Source organism: Epinephelus moara, chromosome 6, assembly GCF_006386435.1.
Source record: "Epinephelus moara isolate mb chromosome 6, YSFRI_EMoa_1.0, whole genome shotgun sequence".
In the NCBI taxonomy this organism is placed as follows: Eukaryota; Metazoa; Chordata; class Actinopteri; order Perciformes; family Serranidae; genus Epinephelus; species Epinephelus moara.
The window spans coordinates 39,730,917-39,758,242 of NC_065511.1; the positions used below are offsets into that span (position 1 = coordinate 39,730,917).

Sequence of the window (27,326 nt, forward strand, 5' to 3'; positions counted from 1 at the left end):
GTTTAACACAAGGACCACTTACTGGCTTTTTGTGGGGCTTTCAGTTTCATCTCATTGTCTTCATCAGTGAATCAGAGTTCTCGGTGGTTTGACGGATAAACTCCATTAAATGCATCTTCTCATTTTCAAAAGGTTCTTTAGACAAAATAAATAAAATAAAATAAAATAAAATAAAATAAAAGAATAGAAAAAACAGAATAAAGAAATAATGGAAAATTTACACCAAAATTAAATGAAAAAACAAAACAAAAACATCATCAGTTGTTCAGTAGTAAATTAAAATTTTGATGTTTGTTGACTGTTTTTGTATTTCTCAAATTCTAAGATACATATATACATAAATAAACAAATCAATTAATAAATATTTGTTATATTTTCAGATGTACCACTCAATATTAAATCGTGACTATATAATTTATTATTTCAATCTGCATATGAAAGTATGAGACAGACGACTGTTCAAAGAGAACTTTATTAAACCATCACGAGTTAACAGTGAGCAGCAGGGGGCGCTGCAACGGACAGGAACATGACTGAGGTCACAGCAGGTCAGTTACAGTCAAACTGGTCGGTTCATGGATTAACTGTAAATACATGAGTATACATACATATATATGTATATATATATATATGGATCATTACCAACTGACAGGAAACACCCTGAGTCTCAGGCTGACAGCTGATTGGTCCGTTTGTTATCTCGTCACACTCACTTCACCTGTGTCACCTGTATCCATGGAAACTTCACACACAGCAGGAGGAAAGTTGACAAGCCACAACTTTAGTAATATGACACTGAAGGAATGATAACAGGATGACACTACAGAGTCAAGAATATTATGACACTATATTACTGATATTAATATCACACTAAAGGTTTGGGGTTTGAACTGTTGTTATAGTTGGAATTAATATAATAATTAAAGATTCTCAGCTGTTTTTTTTGGAGTCTGGAGCTGAAAAACATGTCTGAGCCTCATGATGAAGGGAACTCACCAAATTAAGTCTAAACTAGGTTTATGTTTAACCACACGACGGTCACTCTCCAGTGGGCTGATTATGATTATTTGGTACTTTAACTTTGCAGCGGTTAAAGCACATGAATCAGTTCATGCATTATTAAATTGTCGATTTTCCTCTGAGACTTTTCCTTTTTTGGATTTGGAGTCTATAGAGAGACTCAAAATTTGCCATTGCTAATGAGGTTCTGCAAAATTAAGAGGAGAAGGCATCAGGCTGTAGACGTATGCATGTGATTTCTTGTCAGAGCCACAGGGGGTCACTGGAGAGGAGCTGAAGAGACGCAGGTTGTCGACTCCTGTTTTATGTGTTTTTATTGGTTTTTTTAATCAAATTTGTGTTTAATTGTGTGCAGTAGTGTCCTGTAGTTTATATTTGACTAGTTAATAACAGAGTACTAATCATCTATAAAGCACTTCAACCACAAAGACAGTTTGATTGTGTAATATTGTCTGAATGTGAAATTAAATACAGAAACATCATTTTCTGACTTCGTCCTTTAGGAGTGATTAAATGTGATTTCTGAGGCTGCATTGATCGATCGGTCTAGAATGATGACTGTACTTCAGATGCTGACTGAGAGTATTTACATTTCCCCTCTTGATGATCCTACAGCCAGATGTCGGACGTACAGTCTCCTCCGGGATATCGAACCTCGTGGGCGAGAACTGGACCGTCGGGTTCTTTACCGAAATCCACCAGGAAGTTTTCATTCAGGGTCAGACCTCCATTAGCGGTGTCCACATCGATCTGCATAATCACCGAGCCCTCTCTGACACACAGACACAAAGAATGTACATTCAGACAGTTTTATTCAATACAGGCCAAAAGTGTAGACAACCCTGTGACCTTTTGTTCTGGGTCACAAAACAAAGGTCACAGGTCAAAGGTCACAGGGCTGTGACCTTTGACCTGTGCATTTTGTTCTGGGTCTGGATGAACCTGAGCAGTGTCATGCATGAATGTACTTAAAGAACATGTTCACATGGTTTTAGTGAAAGGTGAACTAAACATATCCGTTTCCACTTACGGACGTGAATTAATGAACACACACTGTGTTTTATGGCACATGAAGTCTGAACCAAACCTGTTCCTTTACCCAACCATGGAGGGGACGCTACACTTTTTAACACGAGGTAAATACTATTCAACACAACACGTAGTTACTGTAACTGGGAATTCAGACGACACAGCTGCTGGTGTTTCAGCGACAGTGTGACCATGTTAAAGATGAGGGAGGCAGTTTAATTTTGGCATCACTGGCAAGTTGCATCTGAGGTTGCTAAGCAACCTTAACAAGCACCATATAGCCTGTTTATCTGAAATCCTGAGTGCAGAGCTGATCTTCTTCTAGGAGCTGTTTATAAGTGTGTAGGCTTATCGTCCGTGGGACAGATGTAAAGCTCTGGGTAGCCCTGCACTAACATGATCAACTTTTCCATGTTTATCAGACTGAATATTTACAGAAGAAGGGAAAGATATCTGTCAGCTGTGATTGGTTTGTAACGTGACTCCTGTCTGACGGCTGAGTGTGGCCGCTTCCTGTGTCTGTCCCACATGGTCCAGTCATATAGGCTCTGATTTATTTTGACAAGGCGCAGCTAATAGAGTTTCACCGCTGTTGTTTTTTCCCCCAACTAAGCAACCAATGAAATCTTGCCGACTAATGACCTTTCTGGTCGACTAAGGTTTGGTCGACTATTAGGAGGCAGCCCTACAATCAAATTAGCACAATGCTAGCTGTACTGGCTGCCGTAAGTCTCCAGTGTGGCTGCTTTATGGGCCCAATGATGTGGAAGCATCATCCAGAGAATTTCATAACACAGAAAAAGAGACGTTTCGGCTCCATGCGCCACTGAGCAACTTGAAATGAATGGGGTGTGTGCACGTCCCTTAAAATGCTCAAAGCCTGATTCAGTGGTGGAGAATCCTGAGAATAACTTGCACAACACTGCCTGTTTCAACATGGTTATGTTCATCTGTCCACATACTTTTGGCCATATAGTGTACTTTGACTTTGACCAAGTGACATGTAGTGTATTTGTATTGTCAGCAGCAGCAGCGGTAGTGTGAGAGCTCACTTGATCATGTCGGGGTAGAACTGTTTGTCCCAGCCGCTGTAGAGAGACGTCGTTACGTAAAGTCTCCGACCGTCTAAACTCAACTGCAGCATCTGAGGACCTCCAGGGACACGCTTCCCCTGAGAGACAGACAGGTGGATAGAGACAGATCAATGACGAATCAGAAAGATCAAGAAATAAATAAAAATAAACTCCAGCAGAGGAGAGACGAAAGGATGCTGGATAGACAGACGAGTCCATCCTGTCCCGTCTCACTGCGTCCTGTCTGTGTTACCTTGATGAAGCGGGGGTGGGGCTGCGGCTGTTTCTCGGGATCTTCCAGGACTTTAACTGGACCATCACTGACGATACATCCTCCCAGAAACACCTGGAACAGACAGAGAGGTTAGCTGTCTCACTCTGAGCCGTCACCAAGGCCCAGCTGTTCAAATAATTCAATTTGGATCAGAATGATGAAGACCTGGAAATCCCATGTTTTACTACCTGGGATCAGAGAATCCATTTTACTTTTGCGCTGCTTTTTCTAAGCAACACTGGATCGAATCACCCTGATCCAGATACAAACTTTTCAAGATTACGGAAGATCTGCTCACAACTGAAATAGTAGTGTTTACCAATCCATCAACCGTAACCTCCATCTGCTCGTTACACTTCCCTCCAAAATAAAAGACATGCAGTCTTGTTTAGATTTTGCTAACAACCATATAGAACACACCCTGAGAGAAAACAGCTCCCTCCAAACCACCGTGGAGGTGGTTTATAAAAGAAACCACACTGGACATTCACACACAGAGTTTTGCACGACAACCTAATATTTCCTGATTTACTGGAAAACCACACATCTGACAGCCCAGAAGCTCTGCTCAAAACCTTCATACACTCACAGCCCCAAAATTCCCTCTGATACTGCAAACAACAAAACCTTCCAATGCGTTCACAGTTGGTACTCACACTGATAAAGACCCCCGACCCACCACTGCTAAACTGGAACACTACAAACACAAGGAACTCATAAAAACAAAGCAAGAGAAGGAAATTCATAGAGCTGTCACCTTCTGGTTGGTTGGTCCGTCTCATTGGCACTGCAACGATGCTCTGCCACATTTTTTCTTCAAGTGAGGATCAGAATATATGCAGTTCACATAATCTGGTCGGAATTAATATATCTTTTTAAACGCTTGAAGATCCACTCATTACTAAATATGTCATCCAAGAGAGACAATAAAAACTAAAGTGATGGTCACAGTGAAATTTAAGGTGTGCTGATGGATTCACGTCATCAGCTCATGCATTGAGTAACATTACAAGTTAACGTTCCACCTTAAAAGTTGCCAGCAGTCGGCCCAATGAATGAAGTTATTTTTTCTCAGACTCCAGCTGCTGTGAGAGGCAGCAAAACATCCTTTCATTTTATAGTTACAGTTTACTAATAAAACTCTCCACAGTATGAACAGTGGTTACATGAGCCTCAAAACCAGACACAACTCAGCCCTGAGCAGAGTGACCGTCCTCTACTGACCAATCAGACTGCAGTGTTCACAGCTCCACCTTTTAGTACCAGATCTGTGTGCTAGGTACCCCAACAGAGGGGGGACCAAACATGGGGACAGTACAGAACGGTTCCATTGGTACCATCCACAACTTTTCACAGTGGAAATGGAAAAAATGTATTATGAACTTTTTCCCCCTTTGACCACTGGATTGGTTGAAGAGTAGGTAGAATTTTAGTTAACCAAGTGTTGGACAAACTGTACATTAATGGACCGCTGTACTGCACCTCTACAACCACACCAGGGCTATACTGAACAGGGCAATATAAAGACTCTCTGACTGACCCTCCTTCAGAAACAACACAGAACTCTATTAGAACCCTGCAAACACACAATCGAACCAACACCCCATGTTATCCTATGAACAGACTCCCCTGATGATATTTCTTTGTGTTTTGTCTCCTGGTGTGACTCTCTGTTACTAGTTTGTTTGTTTTGTCTCCTTGTTTTCTGTATCTCCACGTCCAATAATACCCACTCAAATACCTACCATAATCACACACACACACATCCAAAGACATACAACACACACTCACCATGGAGACAAACTGCATCTAATCCTCACATACCCGGAAGAATACCTAATAACATTGTCTTTCTCTTATTTCTGTTTTCTATGCAACCATAACTTATTTTCTGTAATCTCTGTGGCATTCGCTTACAGGCGAAAGAATAAAAGTCATAAATCATTCATTTAAATTGAGAGCAGACACATGCGTACTGCAAGATAATCATCTAAACAATCCAGAACAACAACAGGCACACAATTTAATCTAGTCTATTCAGCTACCTACAATGATAACCAAAGGGATGTCTCCATTCTGATCCATAAAAAATTCACTCACTCACAATAACTCAATAATAGACCCAGAAGGAGAATATGCTATAATCAGTGCCTCAGTCAACAACAAACCATTTACAATTGCAAACCTCTATGGCTCCAACAATAATGATCCTAATGAAGGCACCAAAACTAGCCCAATCATAATAAGTGGCCATGCACCTGTAAAGGTTCTGACACAGCAAGGCAATGGTTGGCTGTTGGTCAATAGGCCCGTTTCCACCGCAGGAACTTCGGGGTAATTTTACGGGGCCGGGGCTGTTGGTGCGTGTCTCCACCGCAGGAACCACCCCTGAAGGACAGAGTTCCAGAACTTTTACAGGGGCTAAACAAGTCCCTGCCTCGGAGTAGGTACTCAGAACGGCCCTGAAAAACTCCTGGCTGGGGCTTGGGGTTTACTTGGTGCTGATTGGATATACTCAAGGTGGAATGTGATGTCAACAGAAAGCGACAAAATAGCCAGCATTTTTAAAACTCAGCAGACGAGGAGCCGCGTCGCCCCGGTCAAAATGGTCGCGCAACGATTACATCACATCCAGAGCCCGGTAACTTTACAGGAACCTTCCTCCTACTCCACCCTCTCAGTGGAGACACAGCGGTTGAGAGGGCCGAGCGAGAGGACGTTCTTGTAAAGTTCCTGCCCCCCAAATAGTACCAGGAACTACTTCAGTGGAAACGGGCCTAATGTTGGGCCATTGATGAGCATCTGATGCCCTGCTGGTGTGGCAGCTAGCTGAATCAGTGTTGGCAATGAAATCATTTTGATTGGCAGTTCAGCTCAGCACATGAGAAGAGACATGGAAGTGAGGAAAGTAAACAAAGATCTAAAGTCAAGGTGAGATTGTTTTACTTAGCCACTGAGTTCTTTAGCAGAAACATTTGCTGATGGTTCACCATTGATAATTCCACTCTGCATTCCTGCCAGCACATCTGAAACCTCTGAGTTACTTTCAACAACCTCTCCTTTGAAAAACATGTCAATCAAATCACCAGTACTGCCTGCTACCACGATCACATCACCCCTGTCCTTCAGAACCTCCACTGGCTCCCTATCCCACAATGCATCCAATTCAAAGCCCTTCTCCTCACTTACAAAGCCCTCCATAACCAGGCCCCCTTCTACCTCACTGACCTGCTCCACCACCACACTCCTTCCTGCTGCCGCCACTCCGCCACTACTCAGGACCAAGCTCTGGACCTGGGGCAACAGAGCCTTCTCCATAGCGGCCGACACATTCGAGACTGCACCGACCTCTCCTGATTCAAATCACTCATCAAAACTCATCTTTTCAAAACGGCTTTTAATGTGTTCTATTTCATGATTGTTTTCAACTAATGGAAAGTGTCATTGAGTACCATGAAAAGCCTTCTATAAATAAAATTCATTATTATTGTTATTATTATTGTGTTGTCTTTCACTGATGCAGACGACCGCTGTCTGCTGGTGTGGAGAGTTATTTCCTCTCATGCAGGATTAGAACATTCATACCTGGCCGACCAGTCTTGGGTTCCTCCTGTCTGTGATGTCATACTGTCTGATGTCACCGTGGAGCCAATTACTGAAGTAGAGATAACGGTCGTCCAATGAGATCAAGATGTCTGTGATCAAACCTGCACAGAGAGACAGGAAACCAGTCAGAACGAAAAGATATCAGACCACATACCAGTAAGACAGACAGACAGACAGACAGACAGCCTCACCAGGCATCTCAGGCAGTGCCCATCCCTCGACCTTCTTACTGGGAACACTGATCACCTTCTCTGCAGCCCAGTCACCTTTCTGAAGACACAAAAAGACAGACTGAGAGTCTGCAGGCATGCTGGCAACTTTGTACTTAGAGCTAAATGCTAATATCAGGATGCTAACATGCTCTCAGTCACAATGTTGTTTGCGATTGAGGGGTGGAAGCTACCCTTAGTATCAAAGGTTAGGATCAGGGGTGTAAATATAGACAGTACAGTGAGTGAGGTTGCCCTGGGGCCTGTTGGGTGGGGGGGCCGTAGAGAGGGTGGGCCCTCCAAAAATGTTTCAGGCAGAGGACGGGCCTTTGACAGAGATTCAGATTGACACCTCGTAAAAGTTCAAAGGAGAATTTAAATCAAAAATGGTGCCCTCGAAAAGGCAAACACATCTCTGTCATGGTTTCAATTTTTAGGGGTAAAAAAGTCAGTAACTATCTATAAGAAAATTAGATGCTTACGCTACACGAACTAAAAAAATAAGCAAAAAACAAACAAAAAATAAACAAGAAAAAATTATTCAAGAAATAAATGATTTCCTTTATTGTATTTTTGTCATACACAGATATGTTATGTAATATGTATATTGATGTTGTCCAATGCCAAGTGTCCATTTGATCATGTGATGAGATGATACGATATGTGGTTGCTAGTTTAGGCTCTGTCAAGAATCTGAGGTCAGGTAGGATGTCATTCTGACAAAATATTTTCTATATAAAATAAATCTCTGGGCTGCACCTGTAGTGAGGTCGCTCACTAGCCTCCCGACTGAAAACAGTCTAAAGTTCACTGTAGTTTAGTTTTATAGCTCTTTATCACAAGTGGCCATCACTAACCAACCAGAACACTGAACAGATTCACATTCTAAATTCAACAGACAATCCAGTATGAACCCTGTACTGACTGGAATCCTACTTGGATCTAGGACCCTGTGGTACTGACTGGTGTCCCTCTGGGTTCAAGAACCCTGGGTATGAACTATAAGGATCTAGAACCCTGTGATATTAAAATCATGTGGTGCTGACTTTTGTTTTGTAGAATCTGAAGACTGTTCCCCGCAGAGCACATCCCACGTAGCCCTCCGTGGCATCGGGGTCATGGAGGAATCGGACCTCGAGGGGAATAGCACCCTCCTCACCCAGATCGAGTGTCTGCAGCTTCTTGTGGGTGGTCCAGTCCCAAACATGGATGGAGCTGCCGTAGAGTCCTAGGACACAAACAACAGTTAACTTGCACAAGCTGAGCCTTGATTTTTGTCCAAAGGTGCAACACTGAGCTTGGCATTTCTGTGATCATGTGTAGAACTACTCAGTACTGTCTCAATCCTCACACAAAGTTCTCAACCCTTGTCTTAGTTAATGGATACCCTGCTGTCTTACTGGAATTTGAACATAAAACCCTTACTGGGATCAAGAACTCTGTGATACCAACTGGAATCTTACTTTTGTTAAAGTTATTGTGCTCTTAGTTTTGCACTTTTAAATACATGGCTCAGGTGGTGTTTTCATCTTCTATGTTTTCTTTATCGTATATAGTAAATTGTAAAGCACTTCGTCACCTATGCCTGTGAAAACGCTGTACAAATAAATTCTACTTACTTACTGGCAGCTGAACCTAGCGCTCTGTGGGACTTGCTGGATTCATACTAGCATAGAAATCTACAACCCAGTTGCACTGATTGGGGTCTTACTGGGATCAAATCCAAGAACCCTTTGTTACAGACCAAAGGCTTACCCTGTGGTAGACTAGGAAACACAACTACTGAGGTGCTGACGAAAGACTTACTGGGATAAGAACCTAAACCCAACTGATACCGATTTGAGTCTTACTTAGATCAGAATCTAAATCAAAGAGGATCAGGGATAACAGTCCATAGAAGGCATTTCTTTGTCATCATAGTGGTCATGACATTAAAAAGATTTAAAGGAAAGAAAGACTCAGGGAGGAAATGTTTCCTTCTGACTCACCCTCTTTGACATGGGCAGGATTAAAACCATTACCCAGAGCTTTGGGTGCACCCCATTCAGTGCTGATCATCACATTGTGTCGAGGTTGATACCAGAAGTCATATCCAAAGGGTACTGCTTCACCTGGCTGCTCCCAGTTACCGATCACCTCGAACGTCTCACCGTCCAGCAGGGCGAAACCACCTGAAGGAACGACATCAGGTGTAACACTGATACTGTCCATTAGAGGCCGCTACAGCAGTAATCAACAGGGAGGGTTTGTCACTGGGAGAGGACAGAGCTGGTTAAACGAGGGTTTTACAAAATGGCTCAGTGTCCCTTTGACATTCCTTTACTTCGAGGTGTTATTAATACATATTATTTCTTAGAATTTATAATCCAGTCTGCTGATGTCTCACCTTTGCCGTTGCCAGATGGATCTCCTATACAGCTGATCATGATCTGACCGCTGCCCAGACAGTGTGTGGTGTGAGGGTTTGCCAGGCCGCACTTCCAGTACAGGTCGACAGGCTCCACCATCTGAAGACACAACAATATAACATGAACACAACTTGGTAAATCTGGTTTCAAATTTTCACCTCAACACATTAAGGATGAATTATTTATACAACACTTTTCAAAACAAAGGCTACAAAGTTCTTCACAATAAAAGCATCCATCCATCTTCTGTCGCTGATGCCACGTTCAGACTATATGCTATCAGCCTGATTATAGCGCGACCTGGCCGTTCTACGGTGTCTGTTTGGATCATGAATGACGATGACAGTCATGTGCGGTAATCGATTGTTTTATGATGTGTAGTGTGTCATAGTAGACGACAACTGACGCCACGTCTGGGACGCCTCACACCTTAAAGTCTAGCATGTTTGTTTTATGTTTGTGTTTCACGACTCTTTCCGTCACAGCTGTCACTTTGACCAAGAGGGACACAGAGTGAGATCCTGCTTTAGACAACTGTATGGTTCAGTATCTTGCCAAAGGATACTTTGACATGCGGGCTGGAGGAGCTGGGGATTGAACTGCTGAACCTCTGAGTCACAGCCACCCCTGTTTTATTAAGATCAAAACCTAGAAGCCTGCTATGCTGACTGGAGTCTTACTGGGATAGTGACCAAGAATTTGGTAATACTGACTAAAGGATTACTAAATTCGAAACCCAGAGCTCTGTTAATGACTCAAGTTGTCCTTGGATAGGAACCTAGAACTTTGTGTTAGTGACTGAAGTCTTATTGTGATAGTGACCCAGAATTCTCTACCACTGACTAAAAGCTTCCTAAAATCGAAACCTAGAGCTCTGTTAATGACTCAAGTTGTCCTTGGATAGGAACCTAGAACTTTGTGTTTGTGACTGGAGTCTTATTGGTATCAGATCCTAGGACTCTGAGGTACTAACTAAGGACTGGGTGAAGGTGACAGCAGGGAAAGCAAGGTAGCCCAGATGCCCCTCTCCTCTTTCTGGAGGACCCTGAGGTATTCCTGGTCTGATAGGGAATATAATTCCTCCAGTTTGTTGTGGGTCCGACCCTGGATTTCCTCTGATTTGGACCTGTCCAGCGTATGTCCACAAGGAGGCGTCCAGGAGGACGGACATCAGAGCCCCTTACCCTGTTCCTAAGGCTGAGCCCAGACACTTTGCCAAAGAACTCAGAGTACTCAGAGACCAGGACCACAGCTGAGGACTGGAACAGAGATTGACCAGGGAATCCACAGCTTCACCTTCAGGATTAAATCCCTTTGTGTGAAAACTGCACTGAACAACATCCAAATTACTGCTGGCACAGATTGACCTGTTGATCCCACACTCCATTTTACCCTCACAAATGAGCGTGACTCAGAGAAACTTTAACTACATCACTTAAGGCAGGAACACACTCCAACCCGAAGGGAGTAATCTATCAATTTTGTTATTTCAGCACAATGACCTCAAACTGGGAGGTGCTGACTCACATCCTGCTGCTTCACACTCAGCTACAAACTGTCCCAGTTTGCACCAGCAGCCCTCCAGTATCACCTTTTAGTGGTATATTAAAGTATCTGAGGGGAACTCAACTCTTTAATGATTACACCATGACTCAGCAGACTGACAGACGTATTTGCATTCTGATTATTTTATCAGATGGACTAAAGCCAGCAGAGCAACATTTTTTTATTTTCCCACATCATCAGCCCAGTCCAATGACTTCTAAATATTTTAAGTATGTTAAAGAACAGCTGTGAGAGCGTTTATCATCCAGTCTGAACTCAGGATGAACCTTCCTCCTCTTCCTCCTTCTCAGAACAACAGTCTCTGCTGTTCTTTCACTTCTTTAGTTTAGCTTGAGCGTCTCCGCTTTCTCTGACAGAGGGTCTGTTATTACAGTTATTTCTCTGAATTTAAAGAAAACAGCTGCTGTTTTCATAAGTCAGGGTCAGGGCTGAATTAACCCACTAAGAGGCCCCACTGAACCTCCCATTCTCCCAACTTTCTATGTAACCAGGCCCCCTGTATGGGAGCCTCCTCAAGCTCCTTAGCGTTTCAGTGTGCTGCTCGTACTTTGTGGATCTGCGGTGCTCTGGGATTCGTCCCGACGTCGACTACGTAGACTCTGGAGGAGATGAGTGATGGGAGAATCAGACGGTTTCTTTTCTTGGAGGCGTCACCGAAGCAGCTGCTGCAAGCATTCCAGCCAGAGTGATGCAGCTCGTCACGAAGGTTCGGCATTGGCAGACGGTGGATGACCTGCAGGGGCAGAGGTCAAAGTCAAGTCAAGTCAAGTCAGATTTATTTATAGAGCACATTTAAAAACAACAATTGTTGACGAAAGTGCTTCACAAAGAAATAAAAAGGAATGCTCACATAAAAACAGTTATAAATAGGAAAATGTAAGTGAAATTAATAAGAGCATGCAATATTTTGACGAAATCATAACACAAAAATAGGATGCACACACAACAAAATGAAAAATGTTGAGCAGTGTGGTCAGGTGTGTCATCCTAATGATAATTTAAAGGCTAAAGAAAAAAGATGGGTCTAAAGACTGGATTTAAATGTATCAATAGAGGGGGAAGATCGGACTGTAAGTGGGAGACTGTTCCACAGTTTAGGACCAACAACTGAAAATGCTCCATCACCTTCAGTTTTTAACTGGGTACATGGAATGGAGAGCAGTGATTGGTAAAAGCTGGTGCCAATGAAAGAGTTGATTTGTGTATCAAATTTTAAACCAGACTCAAAGAATGCAAGAGTACTTTTCACATTTATTTTACATTAAATAACAGAGACCTGAGGGCATTGATCGTGGAAGCAGACTTGACAGCTGGGCCAAAGATTAAAGCCTCTGTCTTATCCTGGTTAAGTTGAAGAACGGTTTTTACTATCCAGGAGTTTACAGCCTCGATGCAATTTAAGAGGATGTTAACACTGCATAGATCACAAGGTTTGTTTGGCAGATATAGCTGAGTGTCATCAATGTAAAAATGGTAAAAGATATTTCATTTGCTAAAAACAGACCCCAAGAGAAGCATATACAGTATAAGAAAAATAAAATGGGGCCTGATATAGATCCTTGTGGTACGCTACAGGAGATGGTCGCAGAGGAAGAGGACACATTGTCCACTAAAACAGTCCCTGCCGGTGAAAGTTAAGAGTTTAAAATGCTCTTTAGATCTTATTTATTCATGCATTTTTACTCATAAGATAGTTTAAGACTTTTAAGAGCAAAAGTGATGCAGAGATCCTGAAGGTTAGAGACAGAAAAACAAAAACCTGGAGGAGGGAGGAGAAGGAGAAGAGGAAACGACAGCGAGACATCTGAGTGGAAAACTACTCCAGCAGGAGTAGAGAGCTGATGAGAGAACAAAGACAAGAAATTTACTGATGCTACAAATCAAAAAGCTTCACTGCCAGATTTAAAGAAGACTTTGAGCAGGAGAAGAAAGTTGGCCAGACGGACCAAGCACGGGATTGGATGACTCCTTTTACCTGGCAGAAGGTGGGGGATTTTGGGTCGACGTCGACGGTGGCAAGGTAGTCGGGTTTTAGGGTGTTGGTGTTGCGGTAGATGCAGGGCAGGTAGACGATCTCCTCCCGGGGACCTACAACAAGAAAAACAATTACAGCTCATGCTGTTTCGGGGAGAGGTGAGCAGTAGTCAGTCGGTCAGACAGACAGACAGACAGACAGACAGACAGACAGACTCACCCTTCATGGCGTCCAACGGGCTGCGGTATCCCGGTCCACATCCTGAGCACTTGGCTGAGAAAACACAACATGTGAAAGGTCATTAAACCTCTTCAACACTGTTACAATCACAGGGGACGTCACTGAAAACTGAACTGTTTCCAGGCAGCTGGATGTTTCTCTGTTGGATGAATTTTCTTCCTCTAAATAATAAAAACAAACACAGTAAATCTAAATATCATATAAACTGGGTCAGCAGCCCTTCAGCCCTCTGTCCACAGTTCACCTCTTGTGTCTCAGACTGATGCATTCTGGGAAACAGTTCTTCAGTGCTCCACAGGACTGTTTGTTTTATATACAGGAGTATTTGGCTGCGTTTCATTAGTCACTCCACAGCAACAACACAACATGAAGCATGAAGCTTTTTAATAATCAAAATAAATTAGTTTGCAGTCATGCTAACAGCTCGGTACTTAAACACAGTGGGGCTTTGAGCTAGATGCTAAATTCAGCATGCTACAATGCTCACAATGACATACTAATATGGCGGCAACCTAAGAACTCACTGGTGGTCAGTGGGTTCTTAGGTTGTGACGGTGTAGTGGTGAAAGAGGCCGTCAAGCTAAAGAAGGAGAGTACCGGTCCTTTTCTGACCAAAGTGAGAGCTGTGTCTGCGTACTCAGCACAAAGTCAAACACATTATCAGTGGGTGTTGGCCTCTGCCAGGGTTGTCTCATGCCATTCTGTTTGTGATATTCATGGCAGAGTCCTGCACCAGGTGGGGTACCAGTGGGTAACCCACAGAAAGCTGTGTAACGGATAAAATATGTATATATATAGATATATATATAAATTCATGGGCACGGACATGGGTAAAAATGAACTACACGAGGGGGCAGCAGGTGAGAACAAAAAAAAAAAGTCATTTTTCGTATAAAGCAAATGGAAAAGTCAAAACTTTGACCCTGTCGTCACATTTGTCACCAACGTGGAGGACTCGAGGTGGCAGCCTACATCGAGTTCAAGACACGCAGGGAGGATCCTTCGGAGGTTTTTATGGTAGTGGAAGGAACATACTAAAATGTCTCCTAATCTGGCAGCGATTGAATGTTTTCAACATCCCGTCATCGAGTGCAGCCGGGGAAAGAGACAGCTGGATTTGTAATTCAAGAACGGAGAACCAAGTTTAACGTGAGTGACTGTAGCAAGTGTTGTATAATCACGGGTGTAGGTGTGGGTCGGGTCGTGGGACTTTCATTAACGGGTGCAGGTGGGTGTGGCTTTGACTTGTACATAATTACGGGTAACTGGTCGGGTCCGGTACTGAACTCTACGGGTATAGGTGGGTGTGGGTTTTTAAAAATTGGACCCGTGAAGGACTCTGAGTCATGGACAGGATCTCGAGGCCCAGCTGTGGGGAGGAAGTATTCCAGTTCAGGGACCTCAGAGTTGCATCTCTGCTCTTTGCAGATGATGTGGTTCTGTTGGCTTCATCACACCGTGACCTCCAGCCTGCACTGGGGCAGTTTGCAGCTGAGTGTGAAGCAGTCAGGCTGAGAGTCAGCACCTCCAAGTCTGAGGTCATGGTTCTCTGCCAGAAAACAGTGGATTGCTCTCTCTGGGCTGGGGGAGAGTTACTGCCCCAGGCGAAGGAGTTCAGGTATCTCCTAGTCTTGTTCACAAGAGTGAGGGTAAAATAGAGTGCAAGATGGGCAGGCGGTTTGGTGCTGGGTCAGCAGTGTTTCCAGCATTGTGGTTCAGAGGGAGCTGAGCTGGAGGGGGTGCTCCTGATTTATCAGTCAGTGCAACCCTCACCTCTGGTCATCTGCTTTGAACAGTGATCAAAAGAGTGAGATCGCTGATACAAGAGGCCCAAATGAGTTTCCTCTGTAGGGTGGCTGGGCTCAGCCTTAGTGTGCTTCCTGGACACCTCCAGATAGAGGTTTTATGGGCACGTCCAACAGGTAGGAGGCCCTGGGGTAGACCCAAAACACAAGATTAACTACAGGTCTTATCTGGGCTGTGAATGCCAGGAATTCCACAGGAGGAGGTGGAAAATGTTGCTGGGAAGAAGGACATCTGGACCACCTTGTCAAGGTACAGGTATATTTCTATCTACACACACATATATACACACACACATAGAGACAGACCCTTTGTGGTGTCCAGTGATCTGTGGTATCCCAGTCCACACCCTACAAAATACAACAACATGCTAAAAGTCAGAAAACCACCTCAACACTATCATTACTGCAGAAGACGTCACAGAGATTAGACCAGGGGGGCAAATATAGACAGTGCAGGCAGGGCAGTTGCACTGGAGCCCATGAGGTGAGGGGGCCCGTAGAGAGTGGGCCCTCCAACTATAGGTTCAGCAGAAATCGGGCTCCACCTTAGAAATATGTCTGTGTTAAAAGAAAGACTCACATTCAATTAAAAATGGTGCGATATGCTTTATATGCCTTTGAGAAAGTAAAACTATCTCCATCATGGTTTTCTTTTCTTTATTTTTTGGTAATCTATAACAAAATATGTTGTAAAATATAAAAAATATGCTTCCTCTACATCAACTATAGATAAGGTATATATATATATATATATATATATATATAAAATAATTCAATTAAACAAATAACTCCTTATTTCCTTTGGTATTTTTGTCCTATACATATATGTGGAGATGATTTTTGGGTGATATGTATGTTGGTGTTATCCAGTGTCAAGTCTCTACTTGATTATGGGATGATACGATTATATGGGGGCTAGTTTAGGTGCATAACAAGCAACTAGTGTGCCTTAGGGCCCGTCACAATACCATACACTGGGGCCCGTTGTGACTACCTTACGTCACAGCGGTCAGAATGATGCATTCTGGGACGCAAATTTGCAGAGCTCCTGTTTGTTTTATACACAGCGGGAGTGTTTTTATACCCAGCAGGTGAATTTTATACACAGCAGGAATAATTTCAATCATCTGTCATCCTGAGTTGGGAGGCTCGTAATTGGACACACCTGTAATTAAATTGTTTACACCCCATCATGAAAACAACTCTCACTCTGCAGCAACACAACATGAAGCAGGAAGGTTTTTAATAACCAAAAAAACAAACAAACAAAAAAAACAAGTCTACAGTCACGCTAGCAGCCTCGTAATTCAACACAGCGGTGTTTGGAGCTACATGCTAACAATGGCAATGTGTCGCAGGTGTAAGCTGACATCAGTAATAACCACCTCACCGTGTCGGATAAATACTACAATACTAAAAGTATTAAAACTTGATGAAGAAACCGTATTTAAAGTGGATCGATCACATCAGTCCTGTGAAGTACTATTTCCAGAAAGTTACAACATGTATCTGTAATATTCCACAATAAATTACATTATTATCACCTCACAGGCTCTTACTGTGATATTTAACCACATTTTATTGGGAAATTCATGTAGGTACATACAGTTATTTTACAGAAGCATACTGTTATATCACATTATTACATGGCTCTGTTAAATGCTGTACTCTGATTGGTCAGTCGCGGCATTCAGAGGTCTGATATTACTGTGTGATGACCGTTGCTATGTAGCCCAGTGTTGCTAGGGACGCTGCTTTTCATTTTCTCTTGATTCCCTGTAGCTATTGTAGCGCAGATTCAGCCGTTGCCGGCAGTTTTTTTTTCTCTCCTCCCAATTTAAATTATAAATCAATAAAAATCGTATAATTAATCAATATTCTGTCTCAAATTATTTATTTAACTGATAATTAGCCGTGTAATAAGCAGGATAATGTATAATGAGCCGGTGAATACTGGGAAAATAACTCCCGACAGGGGAACAGAGCCCCTCCGCGTTCTATTCCCTTGTCAGGAGTTATTTTCCCAGTATTCACCGGCTCATTATACATTATCCCTTACATAATGTAATGTGCTTAAACTGTGAGGTTAGAGTTGAATACAGTAATTTTACAGAAGCATACTGCTAGATCACAGTAATATGTAGGCACAACTGCTGTGAGATCACAGTTAACAGCCGTCAGTTCACAGCAATTTACTGTGAAAGTAATGAACTAGTAGCATGTAATTTACTGTAAATGTATAGTCAAATATTTTACAGCGTAGTTCACATCATCTCCACCTCACTCAGCTACACATATTAACCACTAATAATAATCCTGTAATAAACAGAAGAGTAGTTTCAGTTTTACTGCTTCAGAAACATTTTAAATTCAATACTTTTACTTGTAACAGAGTATTTCTACACTGTGGTATTACTACTTTTACCAGAGTGAAAGATCTGAGTTTTTCTTTCCTCACTGAAAATGTGTGCAGTATGTGATGTACACACAATACACACTAATACTACCATACTGGGTAACACTTTATTTGAGGGAGTGCAGGGCCGTGGGTAAGGACAGTGTGGGTGCATTGGGGCCTATGGGGTGGGGGAACTGTCGAAAGTTGAGAGAAGAACAGGCACTTGGAGTTGATTCAGATTTGCCACCTCAGAAATACAACTGTGATCAGAAAAGAACTCACAGTAAATTGACAGTAGTGACATTTGTAATTTATGTCTTAAAAAAGGTAAACTCATCTCCGTCATGGTTTTCTTTTTTGCAGCAATTTATCTTTTTTGAGATGTTATGTTATTTGTTAACTTTAAGTGAATTGTTTTCAGATAATGTGCAGGTTTACATTCATACTGCACGGAGCAAAATGCCTCATTTCAGCTGAAATCTAATCATAATTTACATGTTTTATTAACTTTAAAGTGAATTGCTATCATTTCTGTCAGATAATCTGCAGGGTTCAATGTGCCCCACATTTCAGAGGCAATTTATTTATTTTAGATGTTATTTTAGTGGTTAACTTTTGACTGAGTTGCCGTCATGTTCACATTGATACCGCACGGCACAAAGTGTCTCGTACTTCAGCAGCATTTAAAATCTGACATGGTTGTTGAAGATTGTGATTAAAGGCTTCAAAGGGCTCTGAATGCACACAATATTTTTTGGGACAATGTTTCAAATACTTAACAATAAATTGTGCTCAGTTTTGACTGTTTTCTGAGTGTTTTCCTTTTTTAGACTAGGCTTGATTAAAATTTTCATTTAGTCGACAGGAACACTCCTGCCAAAAATATATGCTTATTCTACATGAACTGTAAAACCTATAAATTAACTATAAAAAAAACTCCAATCAAACAAATAATTTCTTATTTTCAATGGTATTTTTGTCATGAACAGATAAAAGACTGTAAAAATAATGGACAAAGCTACCATGATGTCACCCATTGATTTGTGGACTCTGTTTTGAAGCCTCAAGTTCAACATTTCGGCTGCTGGAGGACACTATCTAGAGACAGTCTGTCACTCAAAGCAGCCCGCCCTTATTTAAACGTAACTTTAAGACTTTAAAAAAATGAGTGAAAAACCAGTGAGTTATATCTTCAAACTCAGGTCCGGTGCAGTCGTCACAAACGGGGCAATTAGCTTTAGAGACCAAAACTGTTTTTTGTACCAGGCTGTAAACATGTTTATTTCTGCTGTTACGTTTTAACGTGGAGGTCTGTGGGGACTGACTCGCTCTTGGAGCCAGCCTCAAGTGGCCATTAGAGGAACTGCAGTTTATGGCACTTCAGCTTTGGCTTAATTTTTCCGCTTGGTACAGAAACAAACATGATGCTGGGTAATATGTGTGTCAGTGCCAAAATCTGGCAATGATAACATTCGAGGTCAGAAACAGGCGACGCTGTAACACAATCTTTTTTTTTTTTTAAAGATATTTTTTGGGCATTTTTTGCCTTTAATGGACAGGACAGTTAAGTGTGAAAGGGGGAGAGAGAGACGGGATGACATGCAGCAAAGGGCCACAGGCTGGATTCGAACCCGGGCCGCTGCGGCAACAGCCTTGTACATGGGGCGCCTGCTCTACCACTAAGCCACCAACGCCCGCTGTAACACAATCTTGATTCATATTTGATCAGCGCTGCTCATTTGACAGTTTGACAGCAGCTCAAGGGTGGGGATTGACATGATGGATGGTTGTGACTCCTCGGCTCTGATTGGTTGTTTTTGGTTCACTGCAGTTTGTACTTTTTTTTTTTAGAATACAGTGACAGTTGATTTTCATCAAAGTCACCGACTGTAGCTTTAAGTTTTATAATCAGGCCTGATGTTTATGACACGCTATATTTGGTTAAAGTTGTCAGAACAGAAAATGTCCCACTTGACCAAATGACAGTGAAGGACATCAGTCATAAACATCCATCATGACAGTTTATACACACCCCTTTAAATTAGGTATTACCCAACACTGTTTACCAACGACTCCATAACAACCTGAAACAGATTCTTTTTTTCATGCACAGAGGTGCTGGTTGATTGACAGATTTAACAGAAAAGCTGCCACGCTGGAGGCCTGCTCACCTGCAGACTCCGCCCACCACAGGTGAAATAAATACTCGGATTTTTTAATATGAAAGTACTCATCATAAACATATACAATATATTATAGAAATACTATTACTGATGGATACAAGAGTAAGAAGGACTTCTATTTCGGAGCTGATTTATCGAAGCAGAATGATGAAAAATCAATAATATGGCTATATTTTACACTTTTAAAAAGAAAATCTGACTGTGAGGACTCGTGTTTATTATCTGTTGAACCAGTTATATATTTATTACACATTAAAGGTGGATCAACGAGTTGCAAACCTGCTGCGCACGCGTGCACACACACACACACACACACACACACACACACACACACACACACACACACACAGTGTCAGGTTGTGGTTTGTGGCTTTATGTTGACATGAACAGACATGAGTTGTTTCTCATGTTTAGCGTTTGTTTAATTTAGTTCCCCATGATATCAAACAGCCGCACAGCTCAGCTCATGTAATTATAGTAACAGTAGTTTTCTATTATCATTTTTTCATGATGAAGATGATGGTGATGATGATGATAATTGCACCAGGGAGAGACTCAAGTTTTTTTATTTTGGCTTCTGTGTGGAATACAAATTTGAATTGGTCATATTTTGTATTTATTTTAACACCAATTTTTAAAGAAAATATGGCATGTTTTCTTTAAAAGTCACCAAAATTACACCGTTTATCACAGCCAGAAACTGAGAGAACAGAAATTATTGTTGGGTTTTAAAATTTCTGACAGTCTTTGACACATCATGTGTGACAACTGTTTCTGTCAGAATAAAAATCATCAAAAAACAACTGTTTGAACGAACTAACCAGCAGCACGACAAGAGTAAAACACAGAGGTCTTTTTTAAGTCTACGAATTCGTCTTCAACTTTTAACTTTTAAACATCAAAGGGGAAGTTTTATAAATCTAATAACTAATTTATGGTGGAGCACGGGTCGTGCGTTTTCCACCAGTCACTCAGGGAGGCTCAAGAAAAAATATGTGTGGCTTTGGGGAGGGTCAATAAATAAATAAATAAAATTATAAACAGAAGTCACATCCCAGCCACACCACCTCCTCTGACAAGTAGAGAACAGTCCCTAAATAACCAAAAAAATAGAGATACTGACAAAAATCGTACATGATTTTTTTTTTATAGTTAATATTTCCCTGAGATGTGGTGGAGCAGAAGTATAAAGTAACAGAAAATGAAAATACTCAAATACAAGTACCTCAAAACTGTATTTTAGTACAGTTCTTGAGTAAATGTACTTAGTTACATTCTGCCACTATTACATAAATACAACTTTAGTCATAAATGTTAAACAATAGCAGTTGTATTCCGTAAAATTAAACACTAAAAATGTGTCAAATTTTCACAGTTAATCTGGAAATCAATGACAGTTCTTACGGCACACATTAAATTTTTGCAGTGATTAATTTGTGAACTCTGAATGTAAATAAGGTGCTCTTGTTTATCAACATATTTTCCTGCAGGAGGACCCCCCCTGGACCCCCCCCCCCACAGAGCCCTGACCATCCTCAAACCCAGTAGACGCCCCTGGGAGCAGCCAGAATTACAACTGTGTCCCTCTTTCTCCTCATCCTTTTTCCTCCACTGCTTTATTAATGAACTGTGATCTCTGACCTCAGTGGCGTCCATGTTTCCTCCTGTACGAGTCTTTCTTATTGTTCCTCTATGCATACGGGTCGGTTCAGGACCAGTTCACACGGAAATCTGATAACAGCCACATCTTTAAATCATGTGAACAGCTAAACAAACAAGAAACAATAAATCTGTAGATGAGCACTCAGGCGTGCAGTGTTCACATCATGACGAGTCCACATCCCAAACTGTTGATTCGTGTGAGCTAATGTGACCTCTGTCTGAGTTATGTAACACACACTCACACGCACACACGCACAGACACACACACGCACACACATAACCTCTGAGTGCCAGTTAAAGGAACTGTTTTCCTGCAGCTTTCTGAGCTGCAATAATCTGTCGGCTAAATTAAAGACAATAAATCAGGAACTATTCTGATTTCCTGTCACATGGAAACTGAATTGAAGACGTCTCAATGTGTCACACTGAGATGAACATTTTTTTTTTTTTTTTTTACATTTAATAGATGATAATTAAAAAAAACAATGTGGTTTCCAATAATCAAAATAATTAGTTTGATTTCCTTCTTTTTGGCTTTTGTTCATTTCTACAAATTTTCCTGCAGAGGAACTTTTTGAAAACTCTCTGAAGCTGTGTTCAAGGACCCTTGTCCGATGTAGGATATCTGAGAGTCAGCAGCTGAACAGAAACTGTTTTAAAGAAGATATTCCCATGATCAGACATCTTTCAGATGACTTCTCTGAACTTTTTCAAAATATTTTCTGCACTTTTATATTTATATGTTTATTTATTGTATTTCTATCCCGACTGAACGTCCTGTGTCTTGTGTTTTTATGTGCTTTGTTAGAATGCATCACCTGAAAGTCAAAACTAATTTCATTGTATTCCTCTGCAGTGACGATAAAGACTTTCTTTGTCTTTTTCATTATTAATTTTAGGTTTTTTGTGTCAGGCAAAATTTTAGATGTTCACAATAGATATCACGACACAAATACAACACACGTCTCAATAAACACATTAGTCTCCTAATAGATTTTGTGTTGACTAATTTGACCAAATTGACAGAAACTAGAGACGTTTGCTGAATATTTTCATTTTAATTCTTCATAAGAACACAAAAGTTTCAAAATCTGCTTTTTTTATTTCTATTTCTGTAACTAAAATGTTTTTTTACACACATTATAACCTCAGTTATGACATGTTGTCTTTATTTTACTGTCTTGTACTTTTTATTGTCTGTTCTCATGAAATGTTTAATCTTTATTTGACTGTAAAGTGTCCTGTAACTCTGTAACTGACTTTATTATTGAATTATATTTTAACCTGGCAGATTCATAAAGTGTCTCATATAAAATGTGTCATGTCAAAGTGTCTGAGAGGTTTAAGATCAGTTGAACATTTTATATATTTTTAACAGTGAGGATAGTTTAATTTTATTTAAGTGACCTGAACTGCAACATAATGTTGCTGCAGCACAGAGGCTGTTTCCAGGAAATACACAGAGCCCACCTGCACTTTAACATTAAGTCCAAAATAAATTTAACTACTGAAATCACAGCTCAGATTCAAAAAAGATAAAAGGATGATCCTAAAATAAATTAAGCCTCTGACACATTTTTATTTCCAACATATTTCCTGAAATAAAAGTTTGGATTTTGCCACAAATGATGACAGAAATAACAACAGATGTTCATAACAAGTGCATAACTAAACAGTCTTTTGGCAGGCCTGAGTCTGCTCAGGTTGTGACATGTTTGCAGACAAACAATTCAACATGTATGAACATTGGAACAGAACATGGAATTTCTCAACTGTGGGATCAATAAAGGTGTATCTTATCTTATCTTATCTTATCTTATCTTATTAAAGCTGTCACTGATCTGTAACATTAAAGCTGTCACTGATCTGTGACTAAACTATAAATATTTAGTTCATTTGGTTCATATGAAACTTTTCCTGCAAAGAAATTCAGATTTTTATTTTAGCTAATATTACATTTGCGGAGTGCTTTGCAGGAGATGCACAGACCTGTGAAATAAAGTCTGTGTTTCAAACAGTGTGATGCATCAGAGTTTAAAGCTGCTGAGACTTTCTGTTAAGTTTGTACAGACTTGGACTGCAGCTTCAGTTTTCCCTCCTGAGCCGCAGTGAGACTCTGCAGAGCTTTTCAGAGTGCACAGTAGGAAACAGAACAAAGGTCACCAACACAGCCTGAGAGCTGCAGCCCTGCTCCAACCAGATTCCATGAGAAAATCATAAGATTGGAGCAGCTGAGACAGACAGAAGCTCCAGAGCAGTGGAGGGGTGACAGGTGTGATGGAGGGATGGTGACAGTGATAACAGAGAAGTGAACTCACCCATGTTTGAGCGCCTGGTCTGATCAGATCCTGCAGGTCCTGCTGTAGGCTGGTCTGGACTCACTCAGACCAGGTCCACTGTGAACAAAACTGGGAGGGTGGAGTTTAACTGCTTTCAGGGCACAGCCAATCAGAGGAGGGGGCGGGGCTTAAACACTGACCAAAAACAATCTGCATATTAACCATCCAAAGCCCAGAGAGGTTTACTCAAATATAAAATAATATAATTACACAAATTCTTCATGAGAATCTGACTGAACTTTAATTTTCCTTCTTTCATAGCACACAGCCCAGTGTGTGTGTGTGTGTGTGTGTGTTCACTAAGGTAGGCATCATGAGTTCAGTCCATTTAACATTTTATCACCTGCGTCTGAAGTGAATGAGAAGGTGATTTTTCTTTTCTGTTTAACTTCATTCAGCATTTTTATCTGTATTATTTATTTATTTATTGTATTGTTTTTGGCCTTTCCCTTTTATTATTTTCCCATTTAATTTAACATTATGAACGTTTTTAAAATGTGTAAAAATTAACATAGTCATCAATTATTTTTGCCTTTTCTCCTTTTCTTTTCTTATTTAATTAAACTTCATTCTTTTATTTTTTTTATTTCACTATTTTATTGTAATTTTTTCTGCCTTTCCCCCTTTTTCTGTTTTCATTTGATTTAATTTTACACAAAAAATACTTAATATTTATCCTGCCTTGTCATTTTTTCCTTGTCTTATTCAATGTAACTTTTAATTTAAATAACTAATTTTAGTTATTTACCGTTATTTTTTTTCTGCCTTGTCCATTTTTTCTTTCTTAATTGATTTTAATTCATTCAATTTTTAAATGTATTTAATTGCTCTTCATTTATCTTTGCCTCGTCCCCTTTTTCTTTTCTTATGTAGCTTTATTCATTTTTTAAATGTACTTTTTTTTTCTGCAGTTCCCTTTTTCTCTTTTTTTACTTAATTCAACTTTTTTTTTCAATGTGCTTTTTTTATTTTTTCCTGCCTTTTCCCTTTTTTTTTAATTTTCTCATTTAACTTTAATTAATTTCAAATTTATTTTTCTAGAAATTGCCTTTTTAATGTTATTCATTGTTTCTCCTTTTTTCCTGGTTTTGTTTCATATGTAAATATATTTTTATGACCATTATCTTTGACACAGATGTGAGTGTTACCGGTAAATCACCTGTGTGTGTTCATTTTTGTTCAACCCTGAGGTGCGTTACATGCTGCTCTCCTTTTATAATGATAATAACAATAATAATAATAATAATAATAATAATAATAATAATAATAATAATGTTAAAAGCTTTTTAACTTTGTGCTCTGAAAACTCTTCGAGTCATAATTTTTACAACTACACAAATCATTTAAAATGAAGTTATCTTTTAAATGCAGAACATTTTGTTTGTTTATTGTTTGTTTGTTGTTGGACTGAATCTGTGTTTGTTTTGTTTATGATTCTATGAGGACGAGCTCCGCTTTCTAACGAGCCTGGTTATTAGCACCCACCGCAGGCTGTGAGGGATGTGATGTTCTCCCAGCTGAGCCCGAAATCGTGCAAACAGGACCTCAGAACCAAACTGCTGACAAGATGAAAATAAGTTAAGTGGCCCCTGAGCGCTGCCTGCCAGGGGGTCAAACAGCCTCAATGCACGCCAAACGTAACCTTGGTGTGTAAATCTGAACCTGATGGAGGCCTTGCACCAAACACAGAGTGATGTCCCACGCCTGAGATTTGAGGGCACAACGGTGGAGATAGGAGACACACAGCAGCGAGGTATTGTCCCTCTACGGGGTCCCTGTAGAGATCGTTGCTCCTGGTCCCACCTGAGGAACACGACCCAGGACAGTGTCACAATGACATCAGCTGAAATGACTCACAAGAGTGAGACGGAAAAATGTTCCCAGGTGAACGAACCTGGACTCGAAGGACCTGAAGGCAAATGTAAAGATCTTTGGTTTTAAGTCCAGAACTCATCAACCCCCCGTCCTCACTGACATACAAGCAGATATCTCCTGCAGGCCGTCAGAGCGCTGTGTAGCAGGACACAAAACCGAGCAGCATAAATTAAACCAACACAGAAGCGCCAAAAATTGCAGTTCATTGTGCGACCACTTGAGGCTGGCTCAAGAAATGAGTCGATCCCTACAGACCCCGATGTTTAAATGTCCGTCTTTACAGCAGAAGTATCGACCTGTTTTCATCCCAAACTCGTCAAATACCGCCGTTTGGTCAGTGATTTTGGGATCAGACTTTTGCAGTGGTATGATAAACCGCTGGGCAGCATCAGTTTGTGACGTGACCAGACGTCACAGCACATGTTGTGGCAGTACGCGTTGCAGATATGCGGATGGACGGCGTCAGTTAATAACGTGGCTGGATGGTATGATACATGGTAACGATGGAACAGAAGGAGTCAACACATTCTCACTCTGACCTTGTCACATATCGACGTTTGGTCATGGACTTTCCACATCAACATATGATGTGCAAGGTACCCTGGGTGTGTTGGTTGTTGATGTTCTGGGACACCGTGTCCAGTTCTGCCTGTTACATGTATTGTCTTCTTTCAAAATACACTTCTGTTTTCACAGGAAATGTTCAGTTTACATACAGTCTCTTTCAAAATAAATGCACTACAACGGTACAACACTGCAAATTGATATTTTTCTCCCTTCAACAACAAACACACATGGTTGGGTTTAGGAAAAAAGAACAGGGTTTGGCTTTAGAATCTTACGGGATGCAAACACAAAACTGAAGGTCAGTGTTTGTTGAACCTGCCCCACTCCTCCCGCCTGTCCCAGTCGGACTTTCACTGCCTTAACTTTTGTCCTTGTCGTGCTGCATTTCCCCTTGATGCCGCCGGACGCCGTTAAACTATAAAGGCAACCGGCCACGTATCATGCCGACATTACAGGATGCCTTTTTTCGTTGGTTTCTGATGCTGAAAGTCAATGCCCAAGCGCCGGATTTCGAAGACTTCAGAGTGAGACCACGCTCAGGGAGCTGGAAAAGACCCTATAGGGCAGGCGGTAGGAGGGGTCGTGGACGGGTCCAACAAACTCCCAACTTTCACCCAGTGTTCGCTTCCCGTATGAATGTAGAGCTGAACCATTATGTTTTTTCTAAACCAGACCACGTGCTTGGCCTGCACCAAGAAATAAATGTAAATATGCAGTGTAAATATAAGTTTATTTGGAAAAAGATTGTGTGTCTGAGGAGCTGTAACTGTACACTTCCTGTGAAAACAGAAAAACAAATTGACACACCGTCCTGAAACATCAAGAAAGACACAGGAGGATACCCAATGCAAAATCTGTAGTAGTGACCGGCACTGGCTAAGTGGTGATATTTAATGAGTTAGGATGAGAACACATTGGAAATAAACCTTTTTACAGCCTGGTACAAAAAAAGTTCTGGTTTCTACAAGTAATTTAAACATTAGTGACAACTTTATGAGGGCTCACCCGTTTACCTGTCGCTCCTTCACAGCTCCACCCTCTTGTCCAAATATGGTCACTTATGGCTCCAAAAGATGGTGACATCCAAAATGCCAAAC

At 41.0% G+C, this 27,326-nt stretch overlaps 1 protein-coding gene across 1 annotated transcript; it reads right to left on the bottom strand.

Annotated features, from left to right (window-relative positions):
• Window positions 1–453: 453 nt before the first annotated feature.
• selenbp1 (selenium binding protein 1) lies at window positions 454–23,870 on the bottom strand. The gene is made up of 12 exons (XM_050046733.1): window positions 23,767–23,870; window positions 13,380–13,433; window positions 13,161–13,273; window positions 11,733–11,918; window positions 9,598–9,718; window positions 9,200–9,382; window positions 8,258–8,439; window positions 7,194–7,272; window positions 6,982–7,103; window positions 3,376–3,468; window positions 3,102–3,220; window positions 454–1,792 (listed from the first exon to the last, which is right to left on the bottom strand). The coding sequence occupies exons 1-12, from the start codon at window positions 23,768–23,770 to the stop codon at window positions 1,630–1,632; spliced, it is 1,419 nt and encodes a 472-aa protein (XP_049902690.1). The 5' UTR covers window positions 23,771–23,870; the 3' UTR covers window positions 454–1,629.
• Between the last annotated feature and the right edge of the window lie 3,456 nt (window positions 23,871–27,326).

Excerpts from the sequence above, each read along its gene's own strand:
- selenbp1 (XM_050046733.1), bottom strand. Across the intron at positions 13,274-13,379 it reads CCCGTTGGACGCCATGAAGG|GTCCCCGGGAGGAGATCGTC; the intron begins GTGAGTCTGTCT and ends TTCTTGTTGTAG. Across the intron at positions 11,919-13,160 it reads AATCCCCCACCTTCTGCCAG|GTCATCCACCGTCTGCCAAT; the intron begins GTAAAAGGAGTC and ends CTGCCCCTGCAG.